The 18,558-nt window shown below is 39.1% G+C and overlaps 1 protein-coding gene across 6 annotated transcripts in view; it reads right to left on the reverse strand.

Annotated features, from left to right (window-relative positions):
* LOC146004935 (uncharacterized) overlaps positions 1–18,558 on the reverse strand; it is a 470,180-nt gene that overhangs the window by 88,150 nt on the left and 363,472 nt on the right. For 4 of the 6 annotated variants that reach the window (XM_083143988.1, XM_083143991.1, XM_083143990.1 and 1 more), the window contains exon 9: positions 15,119–15,136. The exons of the other annotated variants lie outside the window; for them this stretch is intronic. In XM_083143988.1, coding sequence (XP_083000114.1) covers positions 15,119–15,136 — 18 coding nt within the window. The remainder of the gene's footprint in view (positions 1–15,118; positions 15,137–18,558) is intronic. 6 annotated transcript variants of the gene reach the window in all.

The following is an 18,558-nucleotide window of genomic DNA, read 5'->3' on the forward strand; positions in this document are numbered from 1 at the left end:
GCAGCGTAAGTTCAGGCGTCATTTTAACATTGGTAGAAATGGACAAGTACCGACACGACAAACTATTCTTAATTGGGTGAAGAATTTCCGAGCTTCGGCGTCTGCAACATCAAAGAAATCCCCAGGTCGTCATCGTACAGTGAGGACACCAGGAAACGTAGAGATGGTTCGAGAGGCATTGGAACAAAGTCCGAGGCGTTCGGCTCGTAGGCATGCTGTGTCACTTGGCATTTCAGATAGGAGTGTGCGGCGAATATTACACCAGGACCTACACTTCCACCCATTCAAAATTCAGATGATTCACAAGTTACTCCCTCAAGATTTCAATGAATGCGTTCACTTCTGTAATTGGGTGTTACAAATGACTAATGAGAACCCTAGTTTCTGCACAGGTTAATCATGTCAGACGAGGCTCTTTTCCACATTAATGGTTGTGTGAATAAGCATAATTGCCGTTACTTGGCAAACAAAAATCCAAGGTTGCTGCATGAAGTGCCCCTTCATAGCCCTAAAGTAACAGTATGGTAACAGTCTCTTTTGATGGAATTATTGGACAATACTTTTTCGAGAACGAGGATGGTGACACTGTAACTGTCACGTGCGCTCGATATGTGGACTTGCTCGAAAACTTCGTTCTCCCAGAACTGTGACGGCGTCGCCTTACACGGGTGTGGTTTCAACAAGACGGAGTCATGTTACACACAGCAAATGCTTCAATCAACATTCTTGGGAGGATGTTTCCTGGAAGAGTTATCTCTCGTCGCGGCAATGTTCCTTGGCCTGCACGCTCGCCGGATCTATCGACATGTGACTTCTTCCTATGGGGTTACTTGAAGCAAGTAGTGTATGCAAATAAACCTGCAACATTACAGGATTTGCGTGACTCAATTCAACTTGCAATCCAACAAACCCCGCTCAACATGGTGCAACGAGCTGTGAGTACGCTGAGGCGACGTGCAGAGATCTGTTTGACTACCCATGGTGCACACCTCAGTGAAATAATTTTCAAGAAGTAATTACCATATGTAATGCTTTTGTATGTAAATTCTTGGCATATAAATGTTTTTTTAATAAAAGTTCATTAAAGTAATAATTTTGCAAAAAAACATCGTCTAACTATTTCTGCCGCACCCTTTATATACGGCGAAGGGTAGAAGTGTAAATAAATGTTGTAAATAAACAGACAAATACGTGACGTCATTTCTTTACAACAACCTCTGACGTCGTAGAGCGCTGTGCTAACCACTCCGCCACCGAGGTGAAACATTTACATCAGGGGTTCCCTAGTGTTTCAACATTTTTCCGCGGCGTCCAAGTCAGAATGTAGGCCTATCTACCTCTTGCAATCCTTAGCCAGTGTGGTAAGGTTGCTTGCCTTAAGTTAAAAAACAAACACATATTTCAAATTCAGAGACATTTTATGTGTAAAAAGTACTACATAAGCACATATTTTGAACAATCATATCCAAAACCATGTGCGGACTAACAAGTAAGTGTCATTGCAGTGAAAATATTGGAACATTTCGCGGCGCATCCGTAAGCCAACCGCGGGCTCCCAGGGTGCCGCGACCCACACTTTGAGAACCACTAATTTACATCATTATGTCAACAAAGGATTTGCGTTTCTACTCTTTTCTAAATCACCGGAAAAAAATAAACTTGCCATTCAAATGCCGAGCTTAACAGAAAATCGATGACGTAAATTTAATCACCCTCGATGGCTGAATCCAACGATTTTCACGGGAAAATATCGGGATTCGCGCAAACCAGAGGGAACTTGCGTTCATTGTTTTCACTATTTTTTTTCTCCACACGAGAGTTATCGGAAGTAAATTACTCATGTGGATCAACCCTGGGTGATCCATTTCATTCTTCCCATTTACTGCGCATTACGGAGTATCTCCCGACCAGTTTGTAATTAACGAATTGGAATTAAATTGATACACACACGCTAAGCAGGTTTGGGGGCACTTAATTTCAAACTGTGGCTTACCTGGGGATGTGTGTGTTAAGCTCACATTGGTCACAGTATACGTTTATCTGGGGCAATGAGAGCAAGGTTATCATGCGCTCTCATTTTTCCCCGGACATGTTCTCTCATTGGATAATAAAAATAGAGTTCGGACAGAGAGTAAAAATGTCGTGGTATTCTGAAAATCCTCAACAAAAAATTTAAAAAAAATAAAATTAAGTAAACCAAGCCACACAATGCTCGTTACATGTCATGCTAGTTCGAGTGCGAATAAAATCATCGCTAAAATCGATACTCGCACACCTTCGATACCGACCGATAACTCGGTATCAGAAATCTGCACAGACTATCTCCCGCCTGGCGTAATCTCAAACTCGAACTCGTATCTAAATTCATTTGAAGGAAGTATCCTGTGGCGTTCACTTGCTTTTGCGTGTTTCGTTGATGTTCTTTCATAGTTAAATTACAACTGTGAAAATTACCGGTATCTTGAGAGTAACGAAACTTTTATCGAAAATATCTTTAAACACGATTTAAGACAGTGCCCAATCACTCAGTTTCCACCTATTCATATTTAACAATATCCTCGAAAAACATAGGCGGAGTTCTGGAGGGGCCGGGGGGCCTGCCCCCCAATTTAAAAAAGACTAAAAAAATAACGCATGGTTAAGTTCAGTTACTACATTTTTGTTATGAAGCTATACCGCAAATCTTGACGTTTGGCATAATGGCATGTGCGGTAATTGCGCCGCAATAGCGGGTCTTAGACGATTTGATTGATGTGTGCAGTTTGAAGAAAGAAAAACGTAAAATGACTTTGTGTTGAGTCAACAGTTGCTGCTGAGGCATCAAAAGAACTTTTCAATTTAATTTTTATAAACTAGGGGATATTCAATAACCCTCAGGTAGATCATATGCTTCTCCCAGAGTCTGCCCCCCCAAAGCAAAAGCTCAATCTCCGCCCATGCCTGTACTCATGGACATCCAGAAAGGGGGAGAGGCTAGGAAGGGCATGCCCCCTCTGAAAAATGACTGTCAAACTAAAATTATATAATTATAATACCAACAATAGGAAATTTATAAAAGTGATTTTCTCCATTTTGGAAAAATAATGGCCGCCATGTTGAATCACAGGGACTATTTTTAGCTTTCTTCTGGAATGTGCTATAGTAATGTGTTACGCAACTGTGAAAAGTGGCACTTTTCTTCATCAAATGCCTGTTTATTGTCATCCTTCTTTAAGTGCGGAGCGTTGATTACAACCTTCAACTAATGCCATTGAGCTGTCTAACTATGACGAGGTCAGAACTTAATCAGAACCTCAATTCTTATTTGAGAAGCACAGATCGGAATCGAGTCCAAGCAAACCGCAGAAAGGAAGCTTTAAACAGACTTAACAGTCAATTGAAGTGTTAATATTTGAATTTTGAAGCCTCGTTTCATCTCATTACTTCTGCTTCAATTAACATATTTAAATTATCTACATTCCATCTTCACTACTAATTACGTCATGGCCTCATTCGGTTCTAAGTGTATACACAGGGTGTCTACCAAAATAGCAAATACAAAATTCTTGTCTTTTTCATGACTTTTCCTTGACTTTCTTTCCCGTTTTCTTAACATATATTTAATCGATCTCTCCTTAGGTATAGTTTGAAATTAAGAGAAGAGGTACTTTTATTCAACTAAAAACCCCTACCACAAGGCAGGTTGAGATGAAAACTGAAGCTGTACTTTAAGAAGAGATTTAGACTCATCTTTAAGGCGTGTGCGACATACTGACGTTATGTACAGGGTGTACCAAAAGTCCTATTACCCCTACCTATGAATTGTAGACAAACCTGCAAAATGTTATTTTAACAGCATGCGTATGATGAGAGGATGGTGTACCATTAAATCAGACCAATGACCACCATTTACGTCAGAGGATCTGTGTGCACACCGCCATTTTCAAGGCACAGTATTATTTGCCTCCAGGTGCGATGTGAAATCCTCCGTAACATAAGATGTCAGATCTGGATTTCGGGGTGGCCATTTTAAGAGAATTCCTCAATAATGTGTTCAGATACAAACGGATTGGACGAGGATCGCCAAATTTACCAGCACCTTTAAAATGGCCACCCCGAAGTCCAAATCTGACATCTTGTGATAATGCACTATGGGGGCACATCAAACAGAAACTCGCCCATATAATGGTTATCAAACAACTGAGGAACTTCAAGAAGCTCTTCGCAGTGCGTTTGCTTCCTTCACGCCAGCCAAGTTACGGAGGATTTCACATCGCACCTGGATGCGAATAATACTGTGCCATGAAAATGGTGGTGTGCACACAGAGTAAATGGTGGCCATTGGTCTGATTTAATGGTATACCATCCTCTCATCATACGCATGCTGTTAAAATAACATTTTGCAGGTTTGTCTACAATTCAAAGAGGGGGGAATGGGACTTTTGGTACACCCTGTATATTAGAAGTACAATATAAAAAAATATATACCATAAACTACTTACGTTTCGTGAGTATCTGTTTTACGAAAAAAACAACGTTTCGGGGATCCTACTGTTCTCTTCTTCAGGTTCTGTTTCTAGGCCAGTATGATCACTACATAGCCGCGTCAAGTAAGACAGTGAGTTTTTTTTAACGTGTTTAGTGTGTTAAAGTTTTTTACGCACTTTTTTAGTATTTGGAGTTTTTAGGGAAAGGATTGGAGCATGAAGTTTTACGTGTATGGGGCCAGTTGGTATGGTTTGTATCCTTGTTTATCCAGTTTTACCTATTACCTCAATCCTTGTCTTACTTAACGCGGCTATGTAGTGATCATACTGGCCTAGAAACAGAACCTGAAGAAGAGAACAGTAGGATCCCCGAAACGTTGTTTTTTTCGTAAAACAGATACTCACGAAACGTAAGTATTTTATGGTATATATTTTGTTATATTGTACTTCTAATAATTACTAATGCATGTAAAAATTAATGCTTTGGACTTCATCCTAATTCATTTAAAAATTTTACAAAACTCCATGCATACAAGAATGTAACTCTTAAGAAAAAGAGTGAACAAATGTTAACCACAACTCAATACAATGTTAGATTTCCAAATATTCAATTTTATCAAATACCAGCACTGGTATATATCAATTTAAATTCACTATACTGTAAAAAAATAGCAAAAATTCTTGACAACAAGATAATTTCTTGACTTTTTCGACATCTTGACTTGTAGGCACCCTGATACAGTAAGTCAATTCAGAATTCTAGGGTGTTCGGGAAAAGGAACATAAGTCACCAATGTTCGATACCCGGTGCAGGCACGCTGCCTCCCTGATGGCGCAGTGGTAGAGTCCTCGCCTTGTAATCAAGGGGTCCCGGGTTCGATACCCGGTGGAAGCACATAGTGGTTCGGATTCCACTTTAAACTGTAGGTCCAGTCCCGATTAGCCTTACTGTGCATAAAGTGGACTTAATACACCTACTCGATCGATCAATCAATAAGTCACCAAGTGCAATTTCCTGTTGCTTTACTTTAAGTCACATTAAATCAATTAAAGAAAATATTTTCAGTAAAATTTTATATTGGGCATGTGTAAAGATTCTTAACAGTGATGATACAACTTTTATATCACGTCTGCAATGTTTGCTATTGAGAGAAGAGACAAAGTAACTGTCTGATGTAAAATTGCATTTTTTGACTGAAGTCCTTTTTCCAGAACAGCGTATTCTTGTGCAGGAACTGAAAGGTGTCCTTGTAATCTAGTGGTCGCGGGTTCATTTCGGGGTGGAGAATATACTACTTCTCGTATAATATCTAAGAAACTAAAAGTTCAAATAGACAAAGCAGTAATTTTTCCTGTAGTACTAGGTGAGTCTTTTAAAAGAGGCCCCGTGGAAAATGCGTTCCTTGCATGTAGGCAACCTTGGTACACCGAAGAGAAGAGCGGGTTAGAGAACAGTACAGGATATTGGTGCCAAACATATTCGACAACATGACATGACATGACATATCCTTGACTGTTCTCTGCCCCGCTCTTCTCTTCGGTGTACCAAGGTTGCCTACAAGCAAGGAGCACATTTTCCACGGGGCCTCTTTTAAAAGACTCACCCAGTACTATATGAACGTGAAACTTGGTCTATTACGTTAAGAGAGCAACTTAAATGAAGAGTATTTAAAAAACCATACAAAAATATTTGGACCTAAAAGGGATGAGGAGACAGGTGAGTGGAGAAGGTTACATAATTATGAACTACATAATTTGTATTCATGTCCATATATTATTAGAATAATTAAATCAAGAAGACTTAGATGAGTAGGTGGCACGAATGGGAGAGGAAAGAAGAGTTTACAGGATTCTTGTTGGGAAACCTGATGGTAAGATCCTGTAGGAAGGCCAAGACGAAGATGGAAGGATAACATTGAGATGGACCTGAAGGAAATCGGTAAGGATGGAGAAGATTGGATTGATATTGGCCAGTATAGGGACGGATGGAAGGCTTGTGGTGCTGCAGCCATAAACCTTCGGGTTTAAGTATGCTATAGAGTAAGTAAGTAAGTAAGACTACCCGTCTAGAGTAGCTCCTCCCTCTCCCCTTTTCTACATTGAGAAACATTGCACAAATTCTGTAAGAACGGCATTGTAATGTTTCTCAATTCATTCGTATGTTCTTTTCTGCTTTTTTACCAGTCACAATTCCTGGAGGTGTTTTTAAAGAGTCTAATCTCTTTGAGAAATCTCGACTTGACTTTTTCCCTGACGCGGCACGAACAAAAATCCCCGCAGCCTTTCTCTATCTAGTGTCGCGAAAATACTAATCCTTTTAAATCAAGTTATCTGGATTTCTTAAGACACAGATTTGCCTAAACTCGGGTATAAAATGGGAGATAAGTAACATCTGGCGGTTTCAAATTAAGGGAAGCCGAGAAAGTTTTACGGTTTAAGTTACTGACGGCAGATGGCAGGGCGATCGCACGAGCACGTGCCGTACCGTTGGGAGAGTTGAGATAAACTAATTACCCTGGTTAATATCGTGGCAAGAAGATAGCTTGAGTTCCCTCTAGTCTGAATTTTCGTTGCTTTCTTCTCATGTAATCTTCTCACAATATGGAATTAAAGATGAACGACTGCCATGACGTTTTTGCAGCTTTCTTCTCGTAATATAAATACTGTGAAATGTACGTATATTAATTATGTATTCTCCTTCAATACACACACATCCTTAATACACCACTAATTACCTCATAAGATACATATTTGAGCTAAAAGACCATTGTTTGTTGGAAAATCACAGTTCTTAGTAGCACCGTCACTTTATTTGTAGGAGGATAAGGACAAATGTGTCTAGCATTCTGGTAGCAAATTTTTAGCCATAACATTCCTATGCTTGTCAAGAATTTATTGAATATTTCAAGCATCGTATTGCATTTATGTTGCTTGTTAGAGTTGCTTTTACTCACAGACCATATTCCTTTTTTTCTTCATAATTAATTTTCCCAAAGAGTACCTCAGTAATTAAAAGTGTTGTGAGGTCGATTCCTGGTTTAGGCACATTGTACAGAGGTTCAGATCCCAGTTGAGAACTGAGATCCAGTCGTGATTAGTCTATCTGTCCATAAAGTGAATTTAAAACACACATTAAAACATCGCTTATCTATAAGCTTTAATTCTAAACGGTCCATTGATTTTGAAGAAAACAGAAGTGCAGATATCAACCAAAGTAATTTAAGATGGCGGACCCTCACAGAAGAATTTAGAGGTAGTGTAGTTTCAGCTTGAAAGGTGTGCTTCATTTCAATTTGTAACAATATGGTATAACGGTCAAATATTGAGTGACAAGTAATTAATCTAATTGCCCGTTAGTAGGAATTAATTGCAATTGGTATTATTAATATCCGTCGCGAATACAGGTGTCTAGCGAACTGCCTTAGCCAGCACTAGCTTGCTCAACCACCGCTTTTCGCCCGAATTCGGATTTACATGCATTCTTATGGGAATAACAAGAAAAATGCAACTTCTAAACCATTGGACCGAATTTGATGAGATTTTAACCAGCGGAAGAACACATCATGAAAGTACTGATTCCAAGATTTGAGCCTAATCAGAACAGAACTACGGGAGTTATGAATTATTAAAGATTCATCGCTGAATTGAAAGGGAGAAGCTACCCTACTGAGATGTCCTTGCTTTTCGTGACTGACTACAATGGAGAAAGAGTTAGCCTAATCTCTGCGCGAGGGGCTGCTACCAAAGGTTAAGGACCGGAGTGAGCATTGACCAGGATAGGAGGACAACGGTCAAAGCACCAGAAACAATAAACAAGCACCTGATCATAGAGGGTAGCGCGTCACTACGTTCAAATCTGGAATAAAAGGGATGATTTGAAACAGTTTTGCACAGTTTGCCTACAATCGCCACCGGAGTGTGAGCTACGCGCGACCGAGCTGCGAGTTGCAAGCAGACTCGAGGTCTGGATTTGTTTTTCCTCGAGTGAGTGTTTCAGAGCCATGGAGTAGAGCAGAATAGAACCAGGGGGTCGTTACTCCCCCTTGCCGTCAACGCATCCGTGCACATACGTGTGGTTATGTGAGAATAACGCCAGACACGTCCACCCGTGTCAATCGTCCGAAACAACGTCCTAAGTAGTGAAAGTTGATAATATTTGATATCCATGTGAAACCGCGAATGGCTCATCGCGTATGTTCGTCTCATCGCCCAAGTCACGTATCTGTACTTACGAGTGACCGCGAAGAACTGACCCATTATTGCGCAAGTTGTCGTATGGAGTCGACAGTGAACGAGTGAAGCCAGGATCCGATGAGGCCAGATGGAGCTGCCGACTGATCCACTTTCGCCAACCAGGATAACCGCGAGGTGCAACGATGGAGTGTGGGGATGTCTTCCAGAACTGTAGGACCACTTTCACCCAACCCAGGTCAGAGGGAATGCAGCGAAGGTAAGATCCAACCATGTGCGTGTGTGAGAGAGATGACGACAATCTACCGCGAATCTGCGTGAATCAAATCATTGCTTAACTTAAATCAGTGCTATGGCATCCCTAGACATCTGTTTTCCGGCGGAAAAGATGTTAAAGATCAGAGTTAATGTTAGCCGCAAACGACAGTTCATGAAATATATTTATACCTTCAGAAAAGATAGAAGGGGTTCGCACAAGGAACAATTATTCACTTTATACTTAAAATCCTAAACGATAAATTGTAAAAGGCAATGTAGCCAAGACATAGCAAGAGTATGGTCAAAGTAGTAAATAATCTAACCTTTGTATTTGTCATATTGTCGCAATATGCCATAGAATGAGAGAATGAATGTGAGATCGAGTGAAAGAGGGCAAGATGTAATGTGTATTTATCTGTGCTTTAATATATGTGTATATTCAGAAACACCGTAGTATTATGTAACGTCATTTCAGGTATTTAAAATCAAATCCTCCTAGGTTTATTCTCGGTAACTCCGACTGTTAGGCACTTATCCTGACCGTATTATATTTCATGTCATGTTTAATTCGCCCAGCAGGTGAGGCGAGAGATTCTTCGTTGTTGCGTTGCTAAGCTCAGCTCAGTTGAGTTAGTTGAGTTAATTAGTTTATTTATTAAATTAGCAGCCCGTGACAATGGAGAAGGTCCAATCTTACAGACTCCAGTATTACGTCAGCAGGGCTATATGGTATCATCTTGTGATTCATATTCCGAAAGAACAAGTTCAATTACAAATGGAAGTAATTTACTATTTACATAACTTCATTATAGCTTTCATTCAATCGTATGTATTTTCACTACTAGTTGCTATTTATTCTAGAGAATCCAAATAAACGTTCAGTACATGTTCTATAATACTTAATAACTATAGATCTTTTCAGTTCTTACGGCGGGCCTCCTACATGCTGGCAAGGGAAGTGGTGAGCGGGAAAGCAACCAATCCAGCGCGATAAGAAACGCAGCAGCCTGTAGAACGAGGTGCACGTAGTAGTTTCTCCCCTCGACGTCGTAACTCTCGACGCCACCGCTGTTGTCTGGATGGTCTACTGCGTATTCCCCGCTCCCCTTGCAAGCATGTAGGTCGCCCGCCGTAATAGTAGACAAAACTTTTAATCTCCTCTAACCATTACTAATAATGTGTTAAGTAATAGTTAAAGTCAAAGATATTAAAGCAGAAAACAGTAGGATTCATTTCTTGTACTAGACGCTACAGCTAATGAATAACTTTAAGAATACAAAATTACTTGTGGAAATACAGAGTTTTAGTGGGGCAGAAAATTACTTGTTTCTTGCCGTGAAACAAAATTTAAGCATTCATTCACTCATGTCTTGAGTAGATTACTGCAATATGTCCTGGTCTAAGACGTACCTATATCTGTAGATTCTACTTCGTTGGAAAAAGAAATCAACTAGCGCCATCTTTACTCTTTTTTTGCAACTACATTTAGCTGCTTCCGGAGAGTCTGAACGTTTCCAGAAATTCTGAAGAACCTCGTAACGAATTGCGTAAGGGTACGTAAGCTGATTAAATTGTCAAGGGCTTACTTGTCCTACTCTCATCGAATCGAAACAACTCGAAATTATCGATTCCGCCTTCGTTCTTCGAGAGGCAGTGGAACCACTTGGCTGCATGGCCAACGACGACCACCTTTTCACCTCCCTCTCTTCGGCCCTTCGGAACGCGTGAGAGCGATTCGGAGCCAGGGAATTTGTGGCGTGTGTTCCCGGGAAATGATTAAAGACCTTCCGCGAGGGGTTCCTGCTGGAGTATGAGATTTTATCGCTGCCAAAATAAACCGTCGTTTGTTACCTTTCCAAATTCGGAAGCCATTTTCTTGGCAGAGGTTCAAACGCAATCGAAGTTCGGTTCCAAGGTCGCAATCCTTTACGATTCAAATGGGTCACGTTGGACTTAATTCCTGTGTGCAAAGGTTAATACTAGAACCTTTCATTCATTTGGCATGCAACCAATCTCTCAATATGATCCGTAAAATAAAATTGAGAGGTGGATAAGAAATTAAAGGATGTTTAAAAAATTAGTAACAGAGGGCAGCATATAACACGTGTAGAAGAATTTGTAGCACAGGTTTATTACTCCAACAAAATTCATTGATATTTTACTTTAAATATGGCAATGTGTACTTGGAGATAGCATTAACTGTTAATTACACAACAATGTAAGTTTTAGAAAAAAAACATCATCCTTTTAAAATATCTCGTTGGGAGAATTTGAGGACATAAGTATTTATTTCTGGGACGCGAATGCTAGAATATGAAATAAAAAATGTCCATAGGAACAGTCTATTTGAGCTTATATACTTCAGGTGAACTATACCGTGCTACGAAGGCACAGATCACGGGATCGAATTCCGGTGTGCGCATGGATCTTCTTTGTTAGTGTCATCTAATCAGCATTCATCTTCATCTTTGCGAGTAGCCAAAAGTGGCAGAAATGCGAAGTAAAATGAACCAAATCAATCAATGAATCATAATCCAGCAAGAGATGTAGTGTGCAGATAGTTTTTCGTTGAATACCTCCAAACTCTTTTATCTGAGTTATGCTTTTCTTGCAGCTAATCCTTCAATTGCAACCATGTTTCTAACATCATGGCACGAACATGTGCGTTTCAACCAACAGTACGAAACCGTTCAGCGAATAATGAATGGGAGTTGGAAGGACGACCTCCCAAATCCAAAATCGATTCGCAAATTGCTGCGAAAGAATGAGTGAGTAATTGCACCAATCCCTCTTCAATCGCTTTTAACTGTCGGCCATCGGCAACGCTTCGCTTCGTAGGAAGTGACGTCATGCGTGAAAGTCATCGAGCGCCACTTAATTTCCTGCATCTTGAATTACCGAATGGCGCCTGTCGCCCATTCGAGCTCAGCAGAGCCTAAACCGGGATTTCTGGAAGGCTGAAACTTTCAGAAGGCGTCTGAAAGAGAGGAAACGCAAAGCTGCGTCTTGATGTATGTGACCTAACTGGGTCACAAGAAGGGAAGTAGATTCCACGTTAATAGAGATGGGTTCGATTAATCGACAACAGCAATTATCGAGCGATAACTGCATATCGATGTATCGTTAATGAAAGCGGTTAAATCACAGGAAGGAAAAAGCAAGATGAACAGGCTAAACAAAAGAACCTATTGGTGGTTAATGTCGCTGTTGTGAACTGGAACATCCAAACGTTGATATAAAAAGATTCAACTTGCTAAGGAAAAAATATATACGTGGTTTAGCCATGAGATCAGAATGAGAGGGAAAAGTAAACCAAAGCAGTGTCTTGATGCAAAATGGAAGAGAAAAGGTCTGGGAGTGGACCAAGAAAATAATCTGACGACAAAGGGAAGAGAATTATAGACTGACCGCAAGCTCAGAAAACAAGAAAAGATGGACGGAGGTGTCAAAGACCCTCTAAGTTCGCAAAGGGAGGATAAAGAAAAACAAACGACACTTCAGACGACGAATGATGAAGTGATACTCTCGATTGAGCTCTTTCAGGTGCTAGCTTCACTCTCTCGCCAGGGACTGTGGAAAAATACAGCCTGGAATCTTCTCGCTTGGTTGTTAACACAAAATCATATCTTCACTAATAAATACTCTTCTCACAAAACAAGTACTATCACTATATTTAATAACTAGTAATATAAGCCATATTAACACTGTCAAAATGTACAACAACCCAGCAAGCAACCTAGAGTGGGCTACAGGAAAACATGCGGTGCTACAACTAAGCTGTCACTACAAGCATGCAAGTTACTGCTACAGGTTGCATAACAGCACAGGGGCAAACGTGGCAAGCTATAGAGGAACAGAAGAAGGGTACAAATCTCATACAGGGTGGAGTAACCAGCTAATTTGAATATCAATATAAGATTGTTGAGTGAACCAAAGAGCAAAACCTGGCTTTCTGTACAGCAACGCTGCTCCCCGAATCACTCAGCCTCATATCATAAAATACGTGTGAAATAGAGTTAAACCAACACCTTCTCACAAAGAAGGCCTCATCAGAGACTCTTATTTACATGCAACGTCATCAATGGTAGATCGTGAATCACAATATGTTATCAGTACTGCAGTCGCTAATTTGTGTTTTTCACTCTTCACGCATTCTAGAAGTACCTACTAATGACGCTGTACATAAACGAAGTCTATGCGCAGGCCTTGTACATAAGAAGGTGTTGGTAAGACAGATCATATTTGTATTGCTCTTATCTTGGGTTGCATTTCATGATGATGATTAGGATGAGTGATGAAATAGATGAGAGATCCAGGGGCGGATCTAGGGTATTAATGAGTCCCAGGAGATAATATGTTCGAGGCCTACAACCGAGATCACATGAAATAAAGTATGGAAAATTAATAGGTCTATTTTTCTCAGCCCAAAGCACTGTGGGATACCCCTCTTTCCCCCGCCCTCTGGAGGACAAAAAACGAACAACACAGACACATCCATGCTTCAGCAAGTATTCAAACTTAGTATCCTATATTTCGTGTTTCGCTAACCACTCTGCCACGTAGGTCACCCCACAAAGCTCCATCAATAAGATGTAAAACCATGGGATTTAAGAAAATTAATTTTTGAATTCACTGTAAACGTCCCGCTTTAACATTGCTTCAACAATCAACCCTAATCCGTGACGAAATAAAGCACTAGCGTTTCCACTCAACAATTAATCTGTTTGGAGGAATACCCATCGCTAATAACCACCAGATCAAAAGAAACCTAAAGTGAGTAATCCATTTCATTGAAAGCGAGATTTCAAATCTGGCTGATTAAGTTGGACGGAATAGCCCCTGGCCTCTATGCAACCAACATAACGGTAGAGTGGTTTTGGTTGCATAACTTCCAGGTTAATGAACCCGATTTCAGTGCATCGTCAAACGAATTACGTCCAGACGAAAGAATAAAACCGCTTGAGTGCTTGGTGTTTGTTAGTAATATTAAAAATTATTGGAGCGGGAAGCCTATATGGATAATTAATTGTATTATTTTCCTCACCCAGCCGTACATTAAATTATATCTAGTAATCATTATAATGAGACACTCTTTTTTGCCGAATAATTTGAATGAATCAGAAATCATGATCATTAACAAACCATATTTTCTTCAAATATGTCTTACACCAGTCTGTTAAGATAACCAAAACTTACTTGATCCAAAATAATTCTATCATAATTTATTATTAATATAAAATACCGAATTAGTACATTAGCATTGATGTAATACTCATTACGGAAAGGCATTACTAATAGTATCGTGATCGACTCAAATCAAACCGGAAAAATTATCCTTTTGGAAAGATTGTATTCGTCTATTCCTCCAGTTCCTAATGATTTTAATATCTCAGGAACTACTAGGGCGAGAGAGGTGAAATTTGTTATGCATTAAGATGTACGCAATTTCAAGTTTACTATAACTGTCAGGAGACTTACCGAACTGTTACAGGGATAGGGGAAGAGATAGAGAGAAACATAAAAATGAAAGAATGAATGATAGAGATAGAGAGAGTACGAAAGAGGAGAGGCAAATAAAGAGAGAGAGAGAGAGAGGAGGAAAGGAGGGAGAGAAAAACTGAAGAATAAAATATAAACTGGGAGAGATGAAGACAACGAGAGATGGAGAAGGTCAAATTAGAATGGGAGAGAGAAAAAGAAATGCAAAGGGGAAGAAATACAGACAAACAGACAATCAAAACGAGAAAGAGAGAGAGAGAGAGAAATGGAGAACTAGAAAGATGGATAGAGAGAGAGAAAGATAGAAAAAAACGAGAAATTGAAAGACGGAGTGAGAGAGGGAGAGGAAGAAAGAGAGAGAGAGGGAGATAAAGAGAGAAATGAGAGAAATAGAGAGAAGGAGAGAAAGTGAAAGTGGGAGAGAAAGAGAGAGGCATAGAAAGAGAAAGAGAGGGAGAAGGAGACAAAGATGCAGAAGGAGAGAGAGCTAGAGAGAGAAAAGAGAAAGACAGATAAAGAGAGAGATGATGATGATGATGTACCAACGAAATACGTATAAGATGCACAAGATAATCGATTACAAACGGGGAAACCTTAAACTTAGAAACAATCTCCACCCTGCATGCCAGTTTGCAATCGAGAATGAAAGTTTTTAAGAAGTGAAGAAGTTTCTTGTTTTTAATTTACTTAATGGAATTACTTACCGTGGTGACGTGCTCGAGCTACAAATTCAAAATAAAAATGAAAGAAAAACAAAAACACATCATTGAAATTGCACATCACTTTACACTAAAAAGTGAAAGCAAGAAAAAACATCTTTGATAAGACATTTATAGTCATTCCATGTCAAATCAACCAATGGTCTGAAACTTGACATCTCAGAAATTGATAATTTTTGGCACAGTGGAGTCATTCCATGCCAAATCAACACAGATATGTGCAATTTTCAACCTGACCATCTCCGATTTTCATGAAATTTGGGTAGTTTAAACTATGCATGGAACTTAGTAACTATGAAATTTTTTAGTCTCGTGCGTCTTGTAATTGTTAAATTATTGAAGGTCAAATTTAGCAGAAATTGCCCTTTTTGAGCCCGGTTAGCTGTACTAAATGTGCTGTAACTCCGCCCCTATTTCGCCTAGGAATCTCAAATAAAGCTTATTGTACAGGGAATTGAACAAGCTTTCAAGTGATATATAACATGCCTACCTTTGGGTAAAAATATAATTTTGTCACGTGACCTTGACATTTGACCTTGAATATCTCAAAACATGTCATCACCAAAAATCGTGAAAAAAAATATATTTGGTCTCTCATGCCATACTATAAAACATATCAGAAAATCATTCTGGGACTGCAATGGGATCAGAAGATACAAAATAATATGTGTAACTATGTGACTGATAAAAGTCTCATTACATGAACTATGACGAGTCAAAAGTCCTTTAACACCCCCTACAAAATGTAAAGGAGTTATCCTGGTCATGAAAGAAATAGGTTAGGCACAGAGAGATCCCTAGCTGTGTGTGTCATGCGCAGGTCCGGCACATTGTTGGACGCCATATTGAATTCAACGCAAAAATTTCAAAGGAAAGGGGGTGATGTGATATATTAAATCAGGCAAGAATTTCACGAGAAATGAAGCAGCGAAGGTTTTTCCAACTTCTTTTTAGGCAGCAAGACGTTATACACATATCTTTCACTTACGATATATGCACATTATAGTGTTGTCAATATTCCTATGGACACACTCGTTGACGTCTCTCACACTCACATAGAATATTTGGCAATGTAGCAGGTGTAACATCATCGCAAGCAGCAACTATGCCTTCTCTCAGGTGGTCAATATCAGGGGCTTTTAGTGCATGCATCATTCTCTTCAAATGTTTCTGAAGGTAAAAGTCTTCCTAAGATTTTAGATCTGGGGAATGTGCAGGCCTTTTAATAGATCCCCGTCTGCCCATCAATCTACCTAGAAATTTACCATGAAGAAATTGCCAAAATGTTCACATAGTGTGTTCACACACTGTCCTGTTTCAAAACTTTGGAAAAGTGCCATATCCCGTAAGCAAGGATGAAAAACCTGTTCACTTAACACATCCAAGAAGTCCTCATCATTTAAGGTTCCGTTGTTGAATATGCACCAACCATTCCAGTTCTCCATACACTATACCACATCATTAGCTTACCAGCAACAACCATTCGGCTGGGATCTGTCTACTGTAGGATATCAAATCACAGGTATTGCATATAATTTTTATTAACTTTACCGTGAACTTAAAAATTAGCATCCACTGAAGAATTTTTCATTCCAAAGGAAGTGTCACGTAATTGCTTGAGATATTTTTCCCAATATTCTTCACTATTCAAGTATTTGGTGAATGTTGCTGATTAAAATCATATGCAATGGTGCGTATACTCTTTCTCTCCCAAGATGTCAGCTTGGGTCTCGACGAGTTCCTAACACGTTAGGAGCATTCTTAATACTTTGTTTTTAACACATCGAAAAGGAGAAAATGGTTACAAGCATGCAGTAATAACTTTTTATTGGTTAAAGATACTTTGGAAAAAGCTTCGCCGTTTCATTTCTCATGAAGTTCTAGCCTCATTTGTATATCACATCACCCCCTTTCCTTTGAAATTTTTGCGTTGAATTCAATATGGCGTCCAACAATGTGCCGGACCTGCGCATGACACACACAGCTAGGGATCTCCCTGTGCCTAACCTATTTCTTTCATGACCAGGATAACTCCTTTACATTTTGTAGCGGGTGTTAAAGGACTTTTGACTCGTCATAGTTCATGTAATGAGGCTTTTATCAGTCACATAGTTACACATTGTATCTTCTGATCCCATTGCAGTCCCAGAATGATTTTTTGATATGTTTTAGAGTATGGCATGAGAGACCAAATATATTTTTTTCACGATTTTTGGTGATGACATGTTTTGAGATATTCAAGGTCAAATGTCAAGGTCACGTGACAAAATTATATTTTTACCCAAAGGTAGGCATGTTATATATCACTTGAAAGCTTGTTCGATTCCCTGTACAATAAGCTTTATTTGAGATTCCTAGGCGAAATAGGGGCGGAGTTACAGCACATTTAGTATAACTAAGCGGGCTCAAAAAGGGCAATTTCTGCTAACTTTGACCTTCAATAATTTAACAATTACAAGACAAACGAAACTAAAAATTTTCATAGTTACTTTGTTCCTTGCATAGTTTAAACTCCCCAAATTTCATGAAAATCGGAGAAGGTCAGGTTGGGGGCTGTGTTGATTTCGCATGGAATGACTCAGTGGCAGTACCAGTAAAGTTGACGAAAACTGCCAAATTTCAGATGTTTTGGGCTCATAGTTTTAGAGTTATTGACTTTCAAAAAAGCAAAAATCCCAAAATTTGACGACATTTTGAAATCTTTACAGCTGTAGATCAGAAACTATTTGATCTAGAGAGCTCGAATTGGTGTCATTCTCTTCTGCTTTTTATGACCTTAAATTGCAAATGCAACATGACTGTGTTACTTGAATTTTGTAATATTTCATAAACGAAAAAAAGTTTTTTGAAAATCTCAAAAACATCCCCTTTAATTTTTTTTTTAAAGAAAACTTATAGGTTTTGAAGACATCAATTGACTATTTTTGTGTAATATTTCATAATGGGACGGTCATGGGTTCCTACGGAAATTATTTTTTTTGTGTTGTAGTGTGTGTGAAATTTGCTAAACTTGTTAACATCCATGTTAAAACCATAACTATATGCTGACTGGTTGATGTTCGAGTCTTCATATTAATCTATTTTATAATTATTGAACAAAACTTCAAAAACCATGAGCCCAGAAAATCTGAAATTTGGCAGTTTTCGTCCTCGCTATAGGTGCAACGAATAAACAAAAAATCTTAAAAAACTGAATCCTAAAGGTTCAAAAATATCTTGTTATTGGTTTATTTGACATGGAGTGACCCTGTAGTGAATATCTTTTGCTGCAAGGTATCAACATTTAGACAATGAGTACATGTAACAATATCTGATTACATTAGCATTCACTACACAACACCTATAGGTTAAACAAGTAACATCAGCTACCCAGAACAATTAGACAAAAAAATCTATAGATAATTCTTTGTGATTAGTAACTATTT

The sequence above is a fragment of the Lepisma saccharinum genome, chromosome 22, assembly GCF_977018435.1.
Source record: "Lepisma saccharinum chromosome 22, izLepSacc3.1, whole genome shotgun sequence".
Classification (NCBI taxonomy): domain Eukaryota; kingdom Metazoa; phylum Arthropoda; class Insecta; order Zygentoma; family Lepismatidae; genus Lepisma; species Lepisma saccharinum.